This window comes from Mytilus californianus, unplaced genomic scaffold, assembly GCF_021869535.1.
Source record: "Mytilus californianus isolate M0D057914Y unplaced genomic scaffold, xbMytCali1.0.p SCAF_9, whole genome shotgun sequence".
Taxonomy (NCBI): Eukaryota; Metazoa; Mollusca; class Bivalvia; order Mytilida; family Mytilidae; genus Mytilus; species Mytilus californianus.
The window spans coordinates 2,902,320-2,924,789 of record NW_026262745.1 but is presented as its reverse complement, the minus strand read 5'-3'; the positions used below and the strand labels follow the sequence as shown (position 1 = coordinate 2,924,789).

The 22,470-nt window shown below is 33.5% G+C and overlaps 1 protein-coding gene and 1 long non-coding RNA gene across 2 annotated transcripts in view; both read right to left on the bottom strand.

The window, feature by feature from the left end:
- Positions 1–901: 901 nt before the first annotated feature.
- LOC127714819 (heat shock 70 kDa protein 12A-like) overlaps positions 902–22,470 on the bottom strand; it is a 36,007-nt gene continuing 14,438 nt past the window's right edge. Inside the window, exons 3-5 of the mRNA XM_052220854.1 lie at positions 13,947–14,165; positions 4,000–4,156; positions 902–2,141 (exon numbers count right to left, since the gene is read on the bottom strand). Of these exons, the coding sequence (XP_052076814.1) occupies positions 1,093–2,141; positions 4,000–4,156; positions 13,947–14,165 (1,425 nt within the window). The 3' untranslated portion in view covers positions 902–1,092. The remainder of the gene's footprint in view (positions 2,142–3,999; positions 4,157–13,946; positions 14,166–22,470) is intronic.
- LOC127714821 (uncharacterized) lies at positions 19,735–22,083 on the bottom strand. Its single transcript, XR_007987954.1, has 2 exons — positions 20,793–22,083; positions 19,735–20,630 (listed from the first exon to the last, which is right to left on the bottom strand). It is a non-coding gene; the product is annotated as an uncharacterized LOC127714821 (long non-coding RNA).

The window sequence follows — 22,470 nt, the reverse complement described above, 5'->3', positions numbered from 1 at the left end:
GTCAGAGAGATCCATACACTAACACACAAGTTATTGTCTGGAAGTTACAAAAATGCTTATTTTTGTAACTTCCAGACAATAACTTGTGTGTTAGTGTATGGTAGTTACAAAAATGCTTATTTTTGGCCCCTTTTTGGCCCCTAATTCCTTAACTGTTGGTACCATAACCCCCAAATCAATTCTAACCTTGCTTTTGTGGTATTGAACCTTATGGTAAAATTTCATAGAGATCCATTCACTTAAACTAAAGTTATTGTGCGAAAACCAATGTGTCTTCGGCCGACGACGCCAACGTCATACCAATATACGACAGCAAAAATTTTGTGCGGTCGTATAAAAATGAGTATTTCGATATAAATGATATGTTTTGTCTTCTGTACTATGAAAACAAATGTTTGTCTTTCCTGGTACAAGATTGTTTATACTATTAAAATCGTTGTCCAGTCCAAAATAAACATAGATTATATACGACACTGTAATCCAGCCATACAAATGTATATATGAAGTTAAATGATAGAAAACAATCAATATTTCGTGGTAAACAAATGTAGCATTGCCTCATCAGTGAAGTTTCCTAATTTGAGGATATAGGATCTGGTGTAGTGGATTTTAACACCTCTATGCTAGGCAACTGGCAGCCAGATATATTTTTCGTCTCTAGAGAGTCGACTTGCAATGAAATCTGTGTGTGCAGCTATAGCCTAGAAACCTGCGAAAAACCCCAATCTCTTTGGGTCTACTGTTGAGCAGATTTACAGGCCATATGTAAAATGGTCATCATTTTGACATAGTTATTTATTTTTATTTCAGGACTTTAAATATACAAAATTGTGTTCCTTGTTTTAATTTCGCAAGTGGGAGTTAATCGGTCAACAGACGGAAGCAAGTAACTAACTATACGTATGTTGAATACAAGTATATAAATACTTCGTTTTATTTAAAGCTGAAACATTTATCAAAATCGTACTGTTCTTGCAATTACATCAAGAAGAAATATCATCAGTACTTCAATAAAATCAAGGCATATCTAACAGTGTTATACGTACAATGTATGGACAAGCATTTTATGCTGTAGGTGCACCAGTTTAGCATTTAACGAAGGAAATTAAGTTTAGCTACTGTTTCTTCTCCAGTCCCTTTATTAGTGGCTTTAACTTCTACTTCTGTACCACCAAAGGTAAGTTGGACCGATACCTTTCGGTTTTTCCCTCCTCTGGTATCTGGCATATTGACAGTGAGCTCTCCTAGATATCTACACGACGGATCATCCGTGAAACGTGGATTTTTCTCAGTCGAGGTGTAAATTGGGACAGACATCCCAGTTTGGTCGGAATATAACGGGTAGTACACTTGTTCTTCGAAGGCTTCGTTAATATGGACTGCCTGTCCTATCTCAACATGCTTACTAAAACAGTCTCGACATTTTAAAGTTCCTTCAGCATCAAATTTCTTACTCTCTGGATCACCCTTTTTAAAGTTTCTATTTGTTCGCACACCATAAGTAACTTTACAGACCCGCGTAGATATAATTCTTGGTTCGTATCCATACTGTACTGCCCCTTTCAACACGGCTAAACCAGACTCCTGAGGAATAATGATAGTTTTTCCTGGAAATCCCTTTTCAACTGCATCCCTCAACATTGGCGATTCTGAGAATCCACCAACCATTAGGATAGTATTGGTGCCTCTAACTTTCGCCTCGTTGAATATACCCTTTAAATGTTGGATTATATGCTGACACGCATTATCAAAGAAACCTCGGGCAACATCTGGATCAACCCGTAGTTTATCCCCAACCCATCGTACTCTCTTTGACGACGCCAACGATTCTCGGAAATCGGTCCCCTTTTCCCTCTCAAATATTTCACTTAAAGTAATCGGCACTTTAAATGTAACTTTCGATGTCTGATCTGGTTTAATTTGACGCTTCTTAATTTCAATTTCTCTACACAAGTCTAAGTGACCAGCTTTATCTTCATCGCGGAACTTGTATACCGTCTCCGGTCCTGCAAGCTCCATCAAGTATTCTTCAAACGCCTGATCCACTTTAGTTCCTCCCCAGTCACCGCCATTGGCCATATACAGTTGTGTGATGGTTCCATCAGTTTGTACTTCCTGGACAGTAATATCAACTGTGCCACCTGTAAACGAAAGTTAATGCCTTTAAATCAATAATTATAAAACAACTTGTTTTAAAGGGGCACTAGCTACGAGATATATAAAAAATCTAAAATAGGATTTTTTTTTGTTCAATCATTAATGAAAGTGAAATAGTGAAATAATAATTCGCTTTTAGCAGCCAGTATGGATCAATTTTGTCAAAATAAGCTAAGAAACATTGATGATGAATTATTCACTTGCAAGTGAATAATTCGACCTCACTGAATCCGTATTCATATGAACTTCAATTTTACCCCTAAGTTAGAGATGGATAACGCATGAATGGTGCGTGTTCAGTTATTTAAAGGAATTGAAAGTGAAACAAAGGTAAATCATTTGATTGACTGATTCGATCCACAAAAAAATATTCTTATATATAAACGATGATTAACATATATGTTTAATCTATAAAATGAAATTAAACAGAACTAGAAAAATCCAATTGCACGAAATCCTATCTATTTATATCTATATTTATGTTTATATCGCTTATATGACCATCGGAGGTCTTCGGAGGTCAACTCGATCGTTAATTAGATGGTGTCTAGAATAAAATACACACGAAACAAATCTACATATTATTGAGCCCTGTAAATTGTTTATTTTAGACTTTTTATAATTTGGATAAATGTTTTACATGGTTATAAATCAAATATGAGAATTTGAGTCAAATCGGTGACATGAATTTGACAGCTAGTGCCCCTTTAATAGTAGATTTTCTATGTCAATCGTCATGATCACAATGGTATACTTTCAGTACTATAGTTCATTCATAGAAGGAGCCATTATTTGGTCCCTGAAATTGCAAAAATATACTAGTCAACAAAAGAAACGATACACAAGTTTGAACTCAAATTTATCAAAAAATATAATAAATAGGAAAAACTGTTAAATTATCCAACGAAAAACATTCATTTACAAAGCAAATGCATATGATTAAAAGAATCTGACCAAATTGGAAAGTTAGAAAATACCGAGTTATTGAACACAGGGGTCAGATTTATTTTGCGGAAAATAATGACAAAAGTCGGCACTTAATTTCGAAGATGAGAATTAAGTATTTAAATATCTGCAAAAGCTTTCAAAATTTTAAGGAGACCATGTTTAAATTTAAATTTTAAGTTCTAATATCGATTTTTGAATTTTTTGGTAAAAAATACGATTTTTGAGATAAGAAAAATTGAAAAAAAAATTTCGCGTTTTTGCCTTAAATCAATGGTTTTGCTAAGAAAATAACACTCTGTAAAAATTAGACCAATTGAGCAATTATTTACCTTGGTCCAGTGTATCCAATTTCATTATATATGGAAAATACATTGCCTTGTATCGTTTCTTTTGTTGACTAGTATAGTTACCTTATTCATGCCTTTTACAATTATGTTAATCATATTAAAAATGAAAATTAACAGGTTCATATAATCTGGACACATCAGTGCAGTAAAGTCACTTATGATGTCATTATGATGTCCTAAACATCGAAATTTCATATTTGACCTAAACTGGCCATTTCACTCATAGGTTTTGGTAAAAACATATTCGAGCAACAGAAATTTTACATGTAGCAAAACGTCTTTTTAAGTGTATCAAAATGAGGTTATTTAGACGGTTTTTGCTGTTAAGCACTAAATGTAAGAAATTGAAGCCCCAATACAAATAAGTAAAACAAAATTTAAAAATATAAATACTGATTTCTGACAGACTTATTTGTCTTATGAACATCTGAAGGATATATTTGATATATTAATTAATACTTTTCTATCTTTTACGTAGTTGTAGTTATTCTAAAGATTAATTTATATGACCGTTATAGGTAAGTTATTTTAAATATCAACAATTTACCTCCAGCATCAAGAATCAGATATTTGGTCCCCGGAGAGAACGCTCCCAGGGCAGAATTTGCCCCTGCTGCCAAACGTTCCACAGGAAGATGTTTGCAATAGACAGAAGCAGCTTCAGGTTCCAATGCCAACATCAACTGACTGTTGGGAATTCCTCCCTGTAAACATTATATGGAAAAATAAATTAAAAATATCAAAATAATTTATTGAGGAGTACTAGTACTGTCACGATTATCTTAAATCAAATTTCACATCTCTTTCTAGAAACACAATAGACTGTCTTAGTTTCAAAGATTATAATGACCTTCTCCTTTAAAGGGCACTAGCTACGAGATACACAAAAAATTTAAAGTATATTTGTTTTTGTTCAATCGTTAATGAAAGTGAAATAATGAAATGATAATTCGCTTTTAGCAGCCAGTATGGTTCAATTATGTCAAAATAAGCTAAGAAAGATCAATAACGAATTATTCACTAGCAAGTGAATAATTCTACCTCATTGAATCCGTATTTATGTGATCTTTAATCTAACCCCTTAGATAGAGACTGATTATGCACGAATTATGCGTGTTCAGTTATTAAAAGGAAAGAATGTCAACATTGAAAGTGAAACAAAGGTAAATCATTTGATTGACGGATTCGATCCACAAAAACTCATTCTTATACAGGTAAAAATGAAGATTTACATATATTTTTAACCTATAATATGAAATTAAACAGACCTAGAAAAATCTAATTGCACGAGTTCATTATCCATTTATATCTATATTTACGCTTATATCGCTAAAATTACCGTCGGCATTCTTCTTCGGTCAACTCGATAGTTAATTAAATGGCGTCTAGACTAAAATACACACGAAAAAATGATACATATTATCGAGACCATGCCTTGTAAATTGCTTATTTTAGACAATTTCGACATACATTTTAGCATGTTATAAATCAGATATGAGAATTTGAGTCAAATCGGTGAACATGAATTTGACAGCCAATGCCCCTTAAAATACCTATGTGTGTATAATTGTATTCTAACATTATCAAAGATTCGACAACGACTAAAACATTTCTTAAACTAATAAAATGCTCCGTAGGGCGCAGCTTGATACGACCGCAGAGGTCGAACCCTGAACAGTTGGGGGAAGTATGGACACAACATTCAAGCTTGATACAGCTTTGGATTTGGATTGTGATTAAATATTTGACACAGCATAGGTTTCTAACACAGATTGAATGTGGTCTAAGAACTTAAAAATTTTAAATTGGACATTCACCTATTATGGTCCAATATCCAAAATCTAAATACATGGTTAGATTCAGCATATCAAAGAACCCCAAGAATTCAATTTTTGATGAAATCAAACAAAGTTTAATTTTGGACCCTTTTGACCTCAATGTGGACAAAGTTGATAACGGGGCCCAAAAATCAAAAATCTAAATACATGGTTAGATTCAGCATATCAAAGAACCCCATATATTCAATTTTTGTTGAAATCAAACAAAGTTTAATTTTGGACCCCGATTTGGACCAACTTGAAAACTGGGCCCATAATCAAAAATCTAAATACATGTTTAGATTCAGCATATCAAAGAACCCTAAGAATTCAATTTTTGTTAAAATCAAACTAAGTTTAATTTTGGACCCTTTGGACCTTAATGTAGACCAATTTGAAAACGGAACCAAAAATTAAGAATCTAAATACACGGTTAGATTCGGCATATCAAAGAACCCCAATAATTCAATTTTTGATGAAATCAAACAAAGTTTAATTTTGGACCCTTTTGACCTCAATGTGGACAAAGTTGATAACGGGGCCCAAAAATCAAAAATCTAAATACATGGTTAGATTCAGCATATCAAAGAACCCCATATATTCATTTTTTGTTGAAATCAAACAAAGTTTAATTTTGGACCCCGATTTGGACCAACTTGAAAACTGGGCCCATAATCAAAAATCTAAATACATGTTTAGATTCAGCATATCAAAGAACCCTAAGAATTCAATTTTTGTTAAAATCAAACTAAGTTTAATTTTGGACCCTTTGGACCTTAATGTAGACCAATTTGAAAACGGAACCAAAATTTAAGAATCTAAATACACAGTTAGATTCGGCATATCAAAGAACCCCAATAATTTAATTTTTGATGAAATCAAACAAAGTTTAATTTTGGACCCTTTGGACCTCAATGTGGACCAATTTAAAAACGGGGCCCAAAATCCAAAAACTAAATACACGGTTAGATTCAGCATATTAAAGAACCCCATGAAATCAAGAATAAAACCCCATTCAAATTGGTCAAGAAATAAGCAATTTATAGGAAGTATCTTCTTTTGCACAATCCTGTGCTATTAAATATTTCTTGCTATTGCGCAATACTGTACAATTGACAATTTCTTGCTATTGCGCAATATTGTGCTATTGGATATTTCTTGCTATTGCGCAATACTGTGCAATTGAAGATTTCTTGCTATTGCGCAATACTGTGCAATTGAAGATTTCTTGCTATTGTGCAATACTGTGCAATTGAAAATTTCTTGCTATTGCACAATACTTATTATATAATAATTTACACATCCTGTTTGGTGTGTATCTCCTACCATATCATTATTATTTGATTTTAAATATAAATCAGAAATAACCAACTTAAAATGGAAAATTTTAAAAGAAACAAAAAAGGAAAAAAAGAAAAAAAGGAAAAAAAAATAAATCCCCCCCCAAAATTTTTTGAACCCCCATTATGATTCATTACCCCCAAACTCAATCCCAGCCTTCCCTTTGTGGTATGGTACCTTGCAGTACAATTTCAGAGAGATCCATACACTTGAACACAAGTTATTGTCTGGAAACTAGAAAAAAATGTGTTTTTTGGCCCCTTTCTGGCCCCAAATTCCTAAACGTTTAGGGCAATTACCCCCAAACTCAAACCCAGCTTTCCCTTTGTGATATGGAACCTTGTAGTACAATTTCAGAAAGATCCATACACTTACACACAAGTTATTGTCATGAAACTAGAAAAATGCTTGTTTTTTGCCCCTTTTTTGGCCCCTAATTCCTAAAATTTGGAGGCAATTACCCCCAAAATCAATCCCAGCATTCCTTTAGTGATATGGAACCTTGTGGTACAATGTCAGAGAGATCCATACACTAACACACAAGTTATGTCTGGAAGTTACAAAAATGCTTATTTTTGGCCCCTTTTTGGCCCCTAATTCCTTTACTGTTATTACCATAACCCCCAAAATCAATCGCAACCTTCCTTTTGTGGTATTGAACCTTGTGGTAAAATTTCATAAAGATCCATTTACTTAAACTAAAGTTAGAGTGCAAAAACCAAGTGTCTTCGGACGACGCCGGACGACGCCGGACGACGACGACGCCGGACGACGACGACGCCAACGTCATACCAATATACGACCACAAAAATTTTTTTGCGGTCGTATAAAAACCGAAACCTCATATCCCCAAGAAAATAAATCAATCAAAGAGCTGATAGCGCTGAGGAAAAATGACGCCATTGTCCCTAATATTGGTATATTTTTGATGCAAGTCTTGATTTTCACATAATTTACCTACTGAATCTTAGGAGACTCTTCAGTTCATGGTAGGTAGGCTGACTGACAATAGAATAGATATGAATTGTTTTCAATGTCTATGGCTTTTTTATTTGTTTGTCAAAATATATATACATATGTGTGTGTGTGTGAAGTGAAGATGACTACTGCTTTTTCTGTTGTACAAAGAAATATCTCAAGACTACCTGAACAATCTACAAAATTCAAAGTAATATGTGAATTTGTTTCTTGCAATTTCATTATTCTAAGTCAAGGATACATTAACAGACTATCCCCTTCTTTGTAGAATTATTTAACAAAATGATTACGAAGAGCCTGTAGTAAGAAAGCTCTTTTACCCAACATAGTCCTTATTTAAGAGATAAGTTACAGGTGACCCAGTGACATCATTTTTTCTGTTACTTAAAGCATGATCCATTTCTGTAGATTTAGACAATAGTATTGTTATACTAGTAAGTAGTTTGACAATTACAAACATAGTGACACCATTTATACAACTTATTGTTAATATATATATATATAAACTGAAAACTTAAAATGACAACATAAATTATTGCAGCATTATTTGTTTTCAAATGATTTAATGTTTGTTAGTCATTTATTTCAAATAATTAACCCGTACTAAAAAACGGAGTGTGTTATGATTGCCAATGAGATAACAGTCTGATAACTATCCACCAGAGTCCAAATAATGTGGCTGTTAGCAGTTATAAGTCACTTTACAGACCTCAGCAATGAACAAAACCGGTTCATTGTTTTCAGGCACCATAGGAAAAAGAGGAGTTGTGGATTGGTGGCTTACAAGAAAATATAAGAAATATAATAATAATAATATAAACAAGAAAATAAGAGCGACAAAAAAGACAGGACTAAGCCACTGGACTATATATAAAGTGCTCCATTACTAATCCTTAGGAGCTGCTGATCTATACTTAGAAAAGAAAGATGTTGAGGACTTAGCCAGGGCGAACAGAATTTTTAGACTTAGGAACAACAGAGTAGATGTGGGGACACCACATATATAGGCCAATCTGCCCTATTTGCTGCCACCTATTAAAAATTAATGCTAAGGGTGGTAACCGTAATTAACACCATGTGCATTTAATCTGTTGTTCTCTCTGTACATATATGATATAAGTTAAATGCAAAAAATGCAGCTGTAATGTAAATATGGTAATTTTACATCATTTTAGCCTCATTTTTTATAAGGACCTAGCTAGACCTATAACTTAGGCAAGGTGTATTATATAACTGAAAGCAATAAAATCCAGTGTTCTCCCAAGGATTTTTTTTTATAGCGCTGTGGAGAGCGTGCAATATTAGATTGATTCACCTTAAGTTTCGTGTTTGCGACTTGATGTTACATTTATTTAGAACTACCATGTTGGTTATATTATAGTAAATAGACAAAGACCTGCATTTTTTATACATGTGCCATGTGCATTAACAGAAATGCAAATAAGTGACATTTTTATTATTAAACTTTAAAAATTAAAATGCATAGATAACTTAAATAATTTGATTTCATTACCACCCATCCCCAAATGTAGCACAGTAGGTATATCTTTTTTTTCTCACTTTTAGTTGTTTGGCTTATAAACTAGTTATATATCCTTTACAGCTTCATAATTTACTGACACATATTTAAAGAAGGTTTTCAATGACAAAATTGGAACTTTTTCATTAACTTTCATTCACATCCATCAAATTATAATTTTGCAATTACAATTGGTATATCCTTTAATATCAAAGGAAGAAATGGAATAACTCTTTCCATAAGTACTGAAATGTTATTAAAGATATGTTTAAAAAGGCTAACATATTTGATCATATTAAAAGATGAATATGACAGAAATCTTTTTTTTTATTATCAAAGGTGGATTATCAATAAAGAAATGTTTGCCAATTGAAACATTTCAACCACCTTTAAAATTTGTGTTTTGTAATTTTATGAATATTTGAATTATTGCCACCAGAAATATTTCACAAGATTTGACAATACTGGTTTAAGCAGTTCAGTTCAGTTCAGTTTCTTGTATATTCCTCCATTAATTGTGGAGCACTACTCATAGGGTATAATTATAGCAACTATATACACCTTAAAACATAAGGAAACATTTAATTATGTACAGATGACTGAATTTAGGTAATAATAATTACTAAATAATTAATATTATAATTAATTCATAGGATTGTCATCATAAAAGTTTTAAATTATATTCATAATGTGCTGAGGTGTAAGAACAAGTTAAAGTAAGAACTGGATATATTTACAAATAAGAGTTTAGAATTTAAGTGGTCTTAAATTAAACTTTCTTATAATTGTTAGTTAAAGGTGCTATACGTACATCAGAATTTATAATGAGAAGGTTATTTTATAAGACTTATGTAAAAAGGTTGGGGTTTAGAACAATTCAACATATATACACAAGTTTTCCTTCACAGTTTCAAATTACCTTATTTGGGATTTTCATTATTCTTTAAAGGTACTTGATATCTTAAAACTTTGCAAAGAATTATTTAATTTAGGTCCTAATAAGTCATAAAATAGTAAGACGGTAAAGTAGGGAACTATTTTATTTTAAAAAACTTTACTTATACTGTACTTGTGTTTAAGTTTTTTATCCTTTTTGTGCGCAGCATGTGCATCTCATAGCATATATTTCTAGCCAGAGTTTCAATGTTTTCATACACAGTTGAGTGACAGTTTATGTCCTTGCTAGTACAGTCCATTATGAGCTGCAGTAAATTCCCTTATTGTATGATCTTCTTGTATGTTGAGGTATCAATTTCATCCATTATCTGTTCGATTTTTGAGCAATATTTAGATCTTATTTGCTCCAATTCTTTGCAGCGTAGAATAAAATGTTCTAGATCTTCATTTTCCTGTTCACAGATTGTACATATCGGGTTAACTTTCGGATCCAACTTAGCTCTTTTGGCTTGGAATATGTACGTTTGCGTACTTATTCTTGCTTTTATTTCTCCTGCCTTTACATCTCAATTCTTTACTATTGTTTTTTACGCTTTTCCATATATTGTGAGCTTCATTTAATGGATTGTTCTGTATCTCTATGTATTTAAGTGATGTTTTTTCCATTTTTTCATAATGACATTCATTTTTCCAGTAATCCTTGATCTTTATTCCTACTAGTCTTTTCCATTCGATTTTCTTAAGTGGTTTTTCTATGTAGTAACTTCTAGATTTCAAATTGTATTTTGATAGCGTTTTTTCCACTCTGTTGATAAAGTCTTTTCCTCTTTGGTCTGAAAATGCTATTTGTCGGCGCTGAATTTCACATTCTATGGTTCCTGAATTTCGAACAATATTCATGAAGAAGGTAAGTAGATTTTTGTCTAATGTGATGGCAATAGGTTCTGCTCCTACCAGGGTATAGACAGCCATATTTGCTGTATTATTTGGAAGCCCTTGAATTTGTCGGAGGATTTTTCTCTCTGCCAGTTCTAGCATATCCTTTTCTTTTGCAAGTAAGTTCATCACCTCAAGTCCGTAGATGCTTCTTGGTACTGCATATGTTCTCCATAGCTTGTATGCGACCATGGGTGAGAATCCCCTTCTGACATGTAAACCAGCTCCGAGAAGGCTGTATATTGTGGCCCTGCCGGTTCTTATTCTTTCTGAGATATTTGCCCGGTTTTGCTCGTTTCTTTTGATATGTAGATGTTTGGTTTCAATTGGTTATATTGATGTCATCGTCTTCGAATTGCAGTGTTGATATGTTTGAGCCTTTTGCATTGTATAAAACAGCTTCAGATTTAGTTGGATTGAGTTTAACTAGATATCTGTTTGTATGGTGCTGTACTATGTCTAATATTCCTTGTGCGTCTGCAGTACTATTTGCCAGGACAGCAATGTCATCGGCACATGTGGGTGCAGGGACTTGTATATCACCAATACATGCTCCAAGTCCACTTTTTAAAATGCTATCTAGTATGACGTTGTTGTAGCATTTATATAGCGTCGTAGATAGTTTTTCACCTTGTTGAATTCCTTGTAACACCATTACATCTTCTGTACATTGACCTTCCCATTTAACCTTAATGCTCATGCCTTTATACAAGTTTCTCAGTAATATCCAGAGAATTCCTTTTATTCCATAATGGTACAGCTTGTTGAATAGTATTTCATGGTTTAGTTTGTCAAATGCTTTTTCTGCATCAAGAGTTATTAAAATCCTCAGTATCTTTAATTTCTTACTTTCCTCAATTGCTTCTGATGTGAGGAAAGCTGCGCATAGTGATGACACTCCTTCTGTAAAACCTCTTTGCAAGGAGTTTTGTATGTTATTAAATACAGAGTCAACTCTATCCTTCAGTATACTTTGTAATATTTTTGCAAAGGCTTTAGTCACAGTTATTCCTCTATAGCTAGATGGTAATGTTTTGTCTTTTTCTTTCTTTAGGATTGGTGTAAGAATCCCTGTCTTTAGGAAGATTGGTACATCCAGATATGTTATAATAAATTTAGCAAATGTACTATAAAGGGAGTTAACTCATCCATCCCATATTTGTAGTGTTCTGCCGAAATTCCATCCTCATCCGGTGCTTTTCCTGCTTTAAGTTTTTCTATAGCTTTATTAACCTCCTTTACATTGACATGATCAATGCCTTGACCTGTTTCCCTTTCTATGGATTCTATTAAATTGTTTTGTATTTCTACAAGCTCTAGCTTTTCAGTGTCAAAATTTTTGTGCACCAAAATTGTCTCCCTTACACAACTTCCTGTTTACACTAATAAAATTGAGAATGGACTAATAGCTGTTTCTCTGTGAATCATTAAATGCCATTCCTAATCCAAGCCATCCACTGTTAACATTGATTTTAAAAAAATATTTAATAAATAGATATTGAAAAGTGGATGGCAAAACTCGATATTTTATATTTATTTACAAGAATTTTTCGTTTAGTTATCCTCTGTTCGATTTTGAAAATAGCGACGTAAGGACAAGTAATCGTAAAATACGGGCTTGTTATGAACCCCTGGACATCGGGATTGCTTTTTTCAAAACAATACAGGTTCAACAGTTTAGTTGCAAACTCGAAAAAAGTAATGAAATAATCGTAGATGTTTAAAAAAATGAACGAGACCACGATGTCAGAGAAAGGGTAAAACTCTTTGAATACTTTTGGTATGATTAATTGAGCACTGTCTACTCCTTTCATAAAGTTTCTGCATCTTTTAATTCTTTTTAAAGTGAAAAAATCCAGAAAGTAATAAAGTCTTTTTGACAGAAATACTTCTGCAAAAGTCGCAATTTTGTTCTTTGCCCCTCCGATATTTGACCTACATCTGCAGCTATAACTTTGTTAACAAAATACATACGCACCGCGTGGATATAACCGTATTACTAATTTTTGATTCTTAAAAACTTCTTAAATCTTAATAAAGAGCATTATCTTTCGTATGGTTATCAAGATGATTCTTTCTAATGATTTTAAAGTTCAGCTGACAAGAAAGGTTGACATTCTTTCAAGAACTATTTTGTCTAGCGATTGGTTATCATTGGTATGTAAAAAGTTCAAAACCATAACAAAACAGATCTATTTATATTCTGATTTTTTACGGATTGTAAAGACCGAAAGCTCGCATAAATATGAAAAATATACCAAAGGGATAGCTCAAAATACCATTTAAAAACAATGAAAATATGGGCAGGTTAAGAATGAACATTCTGTATAGTACATGAGTATGTAAAATACGGAACCGAGTTCGGAAAGCGGCTTGGAAGCTGGTCAATTGTATAGTAAAATTGACTGCGTCATTTTCCAACAAAATTAATGATGCGTAACGGGAATAAGCGATTATTATTATTACAAAATATGAATCTTTTAAAAGCATGAATCCAGTTCAGTAAACAGTTGAAAATTAAGCATATGGTGATCAGAAATAGTATGATACAGATCTTTTTAAATGTCATAAACTATCATGTCAAAGTATATTCTAAATATTGAAAAAGAACACTTACTATATAATATACAGTTCACTTTGAGGATTTTCTATCCAGGGTATAGTATGCCATAGTCGTATTTGGCATATTGTTCGGAAATTTTGGTTTTCAATGCTCTCTTCAAATACGTACCTGTACATTCGTTTCTCTCATGAACTGTTTGGTCGGGTATAATCGGACATCGTGACTGATTCTAGATGTTAACAAATTGGATGTCAAAATATCGAGAAGGATGACCCTAAATTTTTTAACATAGTATTATTACCCTTAACATCAGCTTCTCTAATCATTGCTCAAGGACTACTTAGCCGGGTCTGATCAATTGGGTGTCGAAATACTGGGCTGACCCTTGATGCCAACCAATGGGATGTCGATATATCGAGGATGACCCTAAATATTGAACATACCTTTACTGCAGCTTCTCTCATGAACTGTTTTGCAGGATCTGACCATATGGCTGGTACTGTAAGAACCCATGTGATCTCGGTCTTCTTCACGGGCAGGTCTTTTTTAGTAATTTGTTTCATTAAATGGTCTCTCAGGTAATTTATACATGCTGAAATTACCTTTAAAGCAGGCAAATGTTTACCCTTATCGTCTTCGATTGTTAAATCACGTGGTATTTCCTGGAGAGAAAAAAAACGGATATGACAAAAATGTTTATTCTGATTGAAACAACTGTTAGCATTCAATTCAAATCTTATAATATATTTAATGACTAATAGAAGCATGTCCTCCAATATATGACTTCGCATTCTGTTTTTACATTTTTCATGCTGATATTTGCCTTTTCCTTTTACCAGGCACATGTATTGATAGTAATAAACTGCTTCGCTGAGCGCAGCTGGATACGCCCGCAGAGGTCCGACCCTGAACAGTTGGGGCAAAAATGGACACAATATTCAAGCTTGATACAGGTCTGAATTTGGATTGTAATTAAATATTTGACATATTATAGGTTTCTGAATAAATGTAGTCAAAGAACTTGAAATTGGTTATATGAATTGAATTTATATTCAATTAAAGATTTCTTGCTGTTGTGCAATACTTAGTAAATCTGTTGTCAGACTGTAAACAAAAAGTTCAATTTCTTCTCAATGTCATATTTGAAATTTATGAAAATCAATAGGGAGATTACATCAATAGCTATAAATAATTCACCAAAGTTTCATGAGAATTGCTGAAAGCATTTTTGAGTTATTCTCCAAAAACTGGAAAATCCCCCCTTTTTTAATGAATAAAACCCCATTACTCAGAAATGTAAAATCTAAAATTTATAAAATTCTAAAGGTAGCTTACATCAACAGATATAAACAATTCACCAAAGTTTCATGAGAACTGCTGAAAGCATTTTTTAGTTATTGTCCAAAAACTGGAAAATCCCCCTTTTTTATGAATAAAACCCTGCAACTCGGAAACGTAAAATCTTAAATTTATAAAAATAGAAAGGGAGCTCATGTCAATGGATATAAACAATTAAACAAAAGTCCTTGCAAGTTAGTGAAAGCATTCTTGAGTTATTGTCGGAAAACTGGAAAATCCCCCCTTTTTTAATGAATAAAACCCCAAAACTCGGAAACGGTAAATCTGAAATTTATAATAAAATGCTCCGCAGGGCGCAGCTTGATACGACCGCAGAGGTCGAACCCTGAACAGTTAGGGCAAGTATGGACACAACATTCAAGCTTGATACAGCTCTGAATTTGGATTGTGATTAAATATTTGACACAGCATAGGTTTCTGACACAGAATGAATGTGGTCTAAGAACTTAAAAATGTTAAATTGGACATTCACCTATTATGGTCCAATATCCAAAATCTAAATACATGGTTAGATTCAGCATATCAAAGAACCCCAAGAATTCAATTTTTGATGAAATCAAACAAACTTTAATTTTGGACCCTTTTGACCTCAATGTGGACAAAGTTGATAATGGGGCCCAAAAATCAAAAATCTAAATACATGGTTAGATTCAGCATAACAAAGAACCCCATATACTCAATTTTTGTTGAAATCAAACAAAGTTTAATTTTGGACCCCGATTTGGACCAACTTGAAATCTGGGCCCATAATCAAAAATCTAAATACATGTTTAGATTCGGCATATCAAAGAACCCTAAGAATTCAATTTTTGTTAAAATCAAACAAAGTTTAATTTTGGACCCTTTGGACCTTAATGTAGACCAATTTGAAAACGGAACCAAAAATTAAGAATCTAAATACACGGTTAGATTCGGCATATCAAAGAACCCCAATAATTCAATTTTTGATGAAATCAAACAAAGTTTAATTTTGGACCCTTTGTACCTCAATGTGGACCAATTTAAAAACGGGGCCCAAAATCCAAAAACTTAATACACGGTTAGAATCAGCATATTAAAGAACCCCAAGAATTCAAGAATAAAACCCCATTGAAATTGGTCAAGAAATAAGCAATTTATACGAAGTATCTTCTTTTGCACAATACTGTGCAATTGAATATTTCTTGCTATTGCGCAATACTGTACAATTGACAATTTTTTGCTATTGCGCAATATTGTGCTATTGGATATTTCTTGCTTTTACACAATACTGTGCAATTGAAGATTTCTTGCTATTGCGCAATACTGTGCAATTGAAGATTTCTTGCTATTGTGCAATCCTGTGCAATTGAAAATTTCTTGCTATTGCACAATACTTATTAAATAATAATTTACACATCCTGTTTGGTGTGCATCTCCTACCATATCATTATTATTTGCTTTTAAATATAAAACAGAAATAACCAACTTAAAATGGAAAATTTTAAAAGAAAAAAAAAAGGAAAAAAAGAAAAAAAATGAAGAAAAAAAAATCCCCCCCCCCCCCCCAAATTTTTTGAACCACCTTATGATTCATCACCCCCAAACTCAATCCCAGCCTTCCCTTTGTGGTATGGTACCTTGCAGTACAATTTCAGACAGATCCATACACTTGATCACAAGTTATTGTCTGGAAACTAGAAAAATGCTTATTTTTGGCCCCTTTTTGGCCCCTTATTCCTAAACGTTTTTGGCAATTACCCCCAAACTCAATTCCAGCTTTCCCTTTGTGATATGGAACCTTGTAGTACAATTTCAGAAAGATCCATACACTTACACACAAGTTATTGTCATGAAACTAGAAAAATGCTTGTTTTTTCCCCCTTTTTGGCCCCTAATTCCTAATATTTTGAGGCAATTACCCCCAAAATCAATCCCAGCATTCCCTGTGTGATATGGAACCTTGTGGTACAATGTCAGAGAGATCCATACACTAACACACAAGTTATGTCTGGAAGTTTCAAAATTGCTTATTTTTGGCCCATTTTTGGCTCCTAATTCCTTAACTGTTGGTACCATAACCCCCAAAATCAATCCCAACCTTCCTTTTGTGGTATTGAACCTTATGGTAAAATTTTATAGAGATCCATTCACTTAAACTAAAGTTAGAGTGCGAAAACCAATGTGTCTTCGGACGACGCAGGACGACGCCGGACGACGACGACAACGACGCCAACGTCATACCAATACGCCAATTTTTTTGCGGTCGTATAAAAAACGAAAGGGAGCTCACGTCAATAGATATAAACAATTCACCAAAGTTTCATGCATATTGGTTAAAGCTTTTTTGAGTTAATGTCCGACATGTTGACGACGGACGGACGGACAGACAGACGGTCAACGGTATACCATAATACGTTCCGTAAACGGGCGTATAAAAACAGCACAATAACAAATTACAAACAGCAAATTAAGTAGATTAAAATCAGAAAACAAACAGAAATATGCATATAGGAAACATTGCCCCGAGGGTCATATTCCATGATATTAACGCAATTTTCTGTGCAGTACATAGTACACAAGGGAAGAATAAAGAATATAAAAAATTATGATATCATTTATAAAAACCATTCGCAGAGTTTTGGACGATAGGTTTAACCGACTAGAGGGCTTCCCTGACGATGGTTTTAGAAACATTAATTATCAATCAAAGATTATCTATAATACTTAAGTTGGATTGTGTCAGTTTAGGGGTACAATTTCTTGTTATTGTCCATATCATTAATTACATCACTTCAAGATAAATATCGTACAACGAATCGCCGCATTTGAATATCTAATATATATTTTTGATATTTTAATACGGCGATTATTTATACTTGTATTATCTAAAAACCGAATATCAAAACTCTTTTCAGTGATACTGGCGGGTTAGTTCAATTCACATTATATAAGTAGAGGCTCTAAAGAGCCTGTGTCGCTCACCTTGGTATATGTGCATATTAAACAAAGGACAAAGATGGATTCATGACAAAATTGTGTTTTGGTGATGGTGATGTGTTTGTAGATCTTACTTTACTGAACATTCTTGCTGCTTACAATTATCTCTATCTATAATGAACTTGACCCAGTAGTTATAGTGGAAAATATTTTGTAAAAATTTACAAAAATTTACAAAATTTATGAAAAAATTGTAAAAAATTGACTATAATGGGCAATAACTCCTTAAGGGGTCAATTGACAATTTTGGTCATGTTGACTTATTTGTAGATCTTACTTTGCTGTACATTATTGCTGTTTGCAGTTTATCTCTATCTATAATAATATTCAAGATAATAACCAAAAGCTGCAAAATTTTCTTAAAATTACCAATTCAGGTGCAGCAACCCAACAACGTGTTGCCTGATTGGTCTGAAAATTTCAGGGCAGATAGATCTTGACCTGATAATCAGTTTTACCCAATGTCAGATTTATTCTAAATGCTTTGGTTTCAGAGATATAAGCCAAAATCTACATTTTACCCCTATGTTCTATTTTTAGCCATGTCGGCCATCTTGGTTCGCGGGCGGGGTCATCGGACACATTTTTTAAACTATATACCCTAATGATGATTGTGTAAAAGTTTGGTTAAATTTGTCTTAGTAGTTTCAGAGGAGAAGATTTTTGTAAAAGATTACAAAAATTTACGAAAAATGGTTAAAAATTGACTATAAAGGGCAATAACTCCTTAAGGGGTCAACTGACCATTTTGGTCAAGTTGACTTAATTGTAGATCTTACTTTGCTGAACATTATTGCTGTTTACAGTTTATCTCTATCTATAATAATATTCAAGATAATAACCAAAAACGACAAAATTTCATTAAAATTACCAATTCAGGGGCAGCAACCAAACAACGATTTGCCTGATTGGTCTGAAAATTTCAGGGCAGATAGATCTTGACCTGATAAACAATTATACCCCACGTCAGATTTGCTCTAAATGCTTTGGTTTCAGAGATATGAGCCAAAAACTGCATTTTACCCTATGTACTATTTTTTAGCCATGTCGGCCATCTTAGTTCGTTGGCGGGGTCATCGGACACATTTTTTAAACTATATCCCCTAATGATGATTGTGTAAAAGTTTGGTTAAATTTGTCTTAGTAGTTTCAGAGGAGAAGATTTTTGTAAAAGATTACAAAAATTTACGAAAAATGGTTAAAAATTGATTATAAAGGGCAATAACTCCTTAAGGGGTCAACTGACCATTTTGGTCAAGTTGACTTAATTGTAGATCTTACTCTGCTGAACATTATTGCTGTTTACAGTTTATCTCTATCTATAATAATATTCAAGATAATAACCAATAAAATGCTCCGCTGGGGCGCAGCTTGATACGACCGCAGAGGTCGAACCCTGAACAGTTGGGGCAAGTATGGACACAACATTCAAGCTTGATACAGCACTGAATTTGGATTGTAATTAAATATTTGACACAGCATAGGTTTCTGACACAGAATGAAAGTGGTCTAAGAACTTAAAAATTTTCAATTTACCTATTCATACATGTGATGGACTGTGAAACTCAGATCAGGAGATTGGGAAATTTTGGTCAGGAGATTAGGACTCAGATCAGGAGGTTTTTAATCGACATTAATTTTGTTGTAAATGTAACCGTGTGCTGTAAAAATGGTCTTTTAAAGTATGTTTTCTTCAACTTTCCAACCAATTTATAATGTTTATAGTACCCTTGTACTTATAAAGTTTCTCCATCTTTATATTCTACATGTTCAATCTAACATTGTTTTTTTCCAGTATGTTCTTTAAATTTTTTACTTCATATTCTATAAAACAATCATTGCAACCAGAACATTTGTTTAGCTGTCTGCAAATAGTTTTTATTTTTTTTTTTTTTCTCTTGCAAATAGTTTTTATTTGCAAACTCAGAAATTCATTCTACCTGTAAAGTTAGGGTCATAGTTATTATATAAATTTCAATTTAAGCCTTAAAATAGAATCCTCAAATAATTTTCAAATTATTATTTTTTTATTTGTCCTAAGACATTTAAAATCATTTAATAACCATCCTTTTATAATTATTTGTTCAATTTATATTTTATTTATATTCTTTTAAAAATTTTCATTATTAAAAGGAAAGTAACTTAAAACAGGATAAATCAAGGGAAGTAACCCAATAAATACACAGTTTTTGTTACACAACGGCAGTTAGCCTGAGGTAAAAATCGTTGCTTACCAGTATGTTTGACACCCAAGCTGACAAGTGAAGCCATATAATTATGCATGTTAATTGATTTACAGGTAAAATATAACTTCAGGTAATGTCAGTTACACCAGATGCCAGAGATGTTATGTTGGGCAGAAATTTTTCATTCATGAAAAATTTCATACACGGGATTTTTTCAACGGGAGGAGGGGAGGAGACCCCTGAAAACGGGATTATTGTACTCCCGTCGGGAGGTTCACATGTATGCCTATTCAAACCATATCATTATTATTTGCTTTTATATATAAATCAGAAATAACCAATTTAAAATGGAAAATGTTAAAGAAAAAAAAGGAAAAAAAAAATCCCCCCCCAATTTTTTGAACCCCCTTATGATTCATCGCCCCCAAACTCAATCCCAGCTTTCCCTTTGTGGTATGGTACCTTGCAGTACAATTTCAGAGAGATTCATACACTTGAACACAAGTTATTGTCTGGAAACTAGAAAAATGCTTGTTTTTTGGCCCCTTTTTGGCCCCAAATTCCAAAACGTTTAGGGCAATTACCCCCAAACTCAATTCCAGCTTTCCCTTTGTGATATGGAACCTTGCAGTACAATTTCATAAAGATCCATACACTTACACACAAGTTATTGTCCTGAAACTAGAAAAATGCATGTTTTTTTTGCCCTTTTATGACCCCTAATTACTAAAATTTTGAGGGAAAACCCCCAAAATCAATCCCAGCCTTCCCTTTGTGATATGGAACCTTGTAGTACAATTTCATAAAGATCCATACACTTACAAACAAGTTATTGTCTGGAAACTAGAAAAATGCTTGTTTTTTGCCCCTTTTTGGCCCCTAATTCCTAATATTTGGAGGAAATTACCCCAAAAATCAATCCCAGTATTCCCTTTGTGATATGGAACCTTGTAGTACAATTTCATAAAGATCCATACACTTACAAACAAGTTATTGTCATGAAACTAGAAAAATGCTTGTTTTTTGCCCCTTTTTGGCCCCTAATTCCTAAAATTTGGAGACAATTACCCCCAACATCAATCCCAGCATCCCCTTTGTGATATGGAACCTTGTGGTACAATGTCAGAGAGATCCATACACTTACACACAAGTTATGTCTGGAAGTTACAAAAATGCTTATTTTTGGCCCCTTTTGGCCCCTAATTCCTTAACTGTTAGTACCATAACCCCCAAAATCAATCCCCACCTTCCTTTTGTGGTATTGAACCTTATGGTAAAATTTCAATGAGATCCATTCACTTAAACTAAAGTTAGAGTGCGAAAACTAATGTGTATTCGGACGACGACGCCGGACGACGACGACGACGACGACGACGACGACGACGACGCCAACGTCATACCAATATACGACCACAAAAATTTTTTTGCGGTCGTATAAAAACGGCAAAATTTCCTTAAAATTACCAATTCAGGGGCAGCAACCCAACAAAGGGTTGTCAGATTCATCTGAAAATTTCAGGGCAGATAGATCTTGACCTGATAAACAATTTTCCCCTTTATCAGATTTGCTCTAAATGCTTTGGTTTCAGAGATATAAGCCAAAATCTACATTTTACCCCTATGTTCTATTTTTAGCCATGGCGGCCATCTTGGTTGGTTGACCGGATCACCGGACACATTTTTTAAACTAGATACCCCAATGATGATTGTGACCAAGTTTGGTTAAATTTGACCCAGTAGTTTCAGAGGAGAAGATTTTTGTAAAAGTTTACGGACGACGGACGACGGACGACGGACGACGGACGCAGGACGACGGACGACGGACGCAAAGTGATGAGAAAAGCTCACTTGACCTTTCAGGTCAGGTGAGCTAAAAATAAGATAATGTATTTCCGATTTCACTGCATTGTTTTGGCGTATGAAAATATATGTATACAGTATAGCACACAGTTGTCAAAACGGCTCGGATTGTCACCTCTAGATAATTGATGCAGATTTTGCAATTATTGTGAAGCAAGAAGTTGTTTTATATGTACCCAAACTATAAATTGTTGATAAGATTGACGACAAAATGCAAAAGGCAGGAGAGTGAAAATAAACGTGTTATTCCACATGTGAGATTACCGCAATTTATCACAAAGGGGAATTCATATATTGCACCTCTGTACTGTATATACAGTAGAGAACGAATGTCATTTCATTTCACGATGTATTCAATTATCAGTTATATATTATGTATTAATTTATCAGTTATTGTATTTGCACGACCGTATATTTTACATGTAATTGTGCTATCTATATAATAATCAGGATTAAACTGTCTTATATGTCATGTATGTGCATACCAACTAGTTTTTTGTGGAACTTCATCTGATTTCATCTTTTGTGTGTCGAACCACTGTGAAGGAAGTGTATCGAGTTATATATACGAAATACACGAGGAACTTAGGTCTGTCACGTCCTA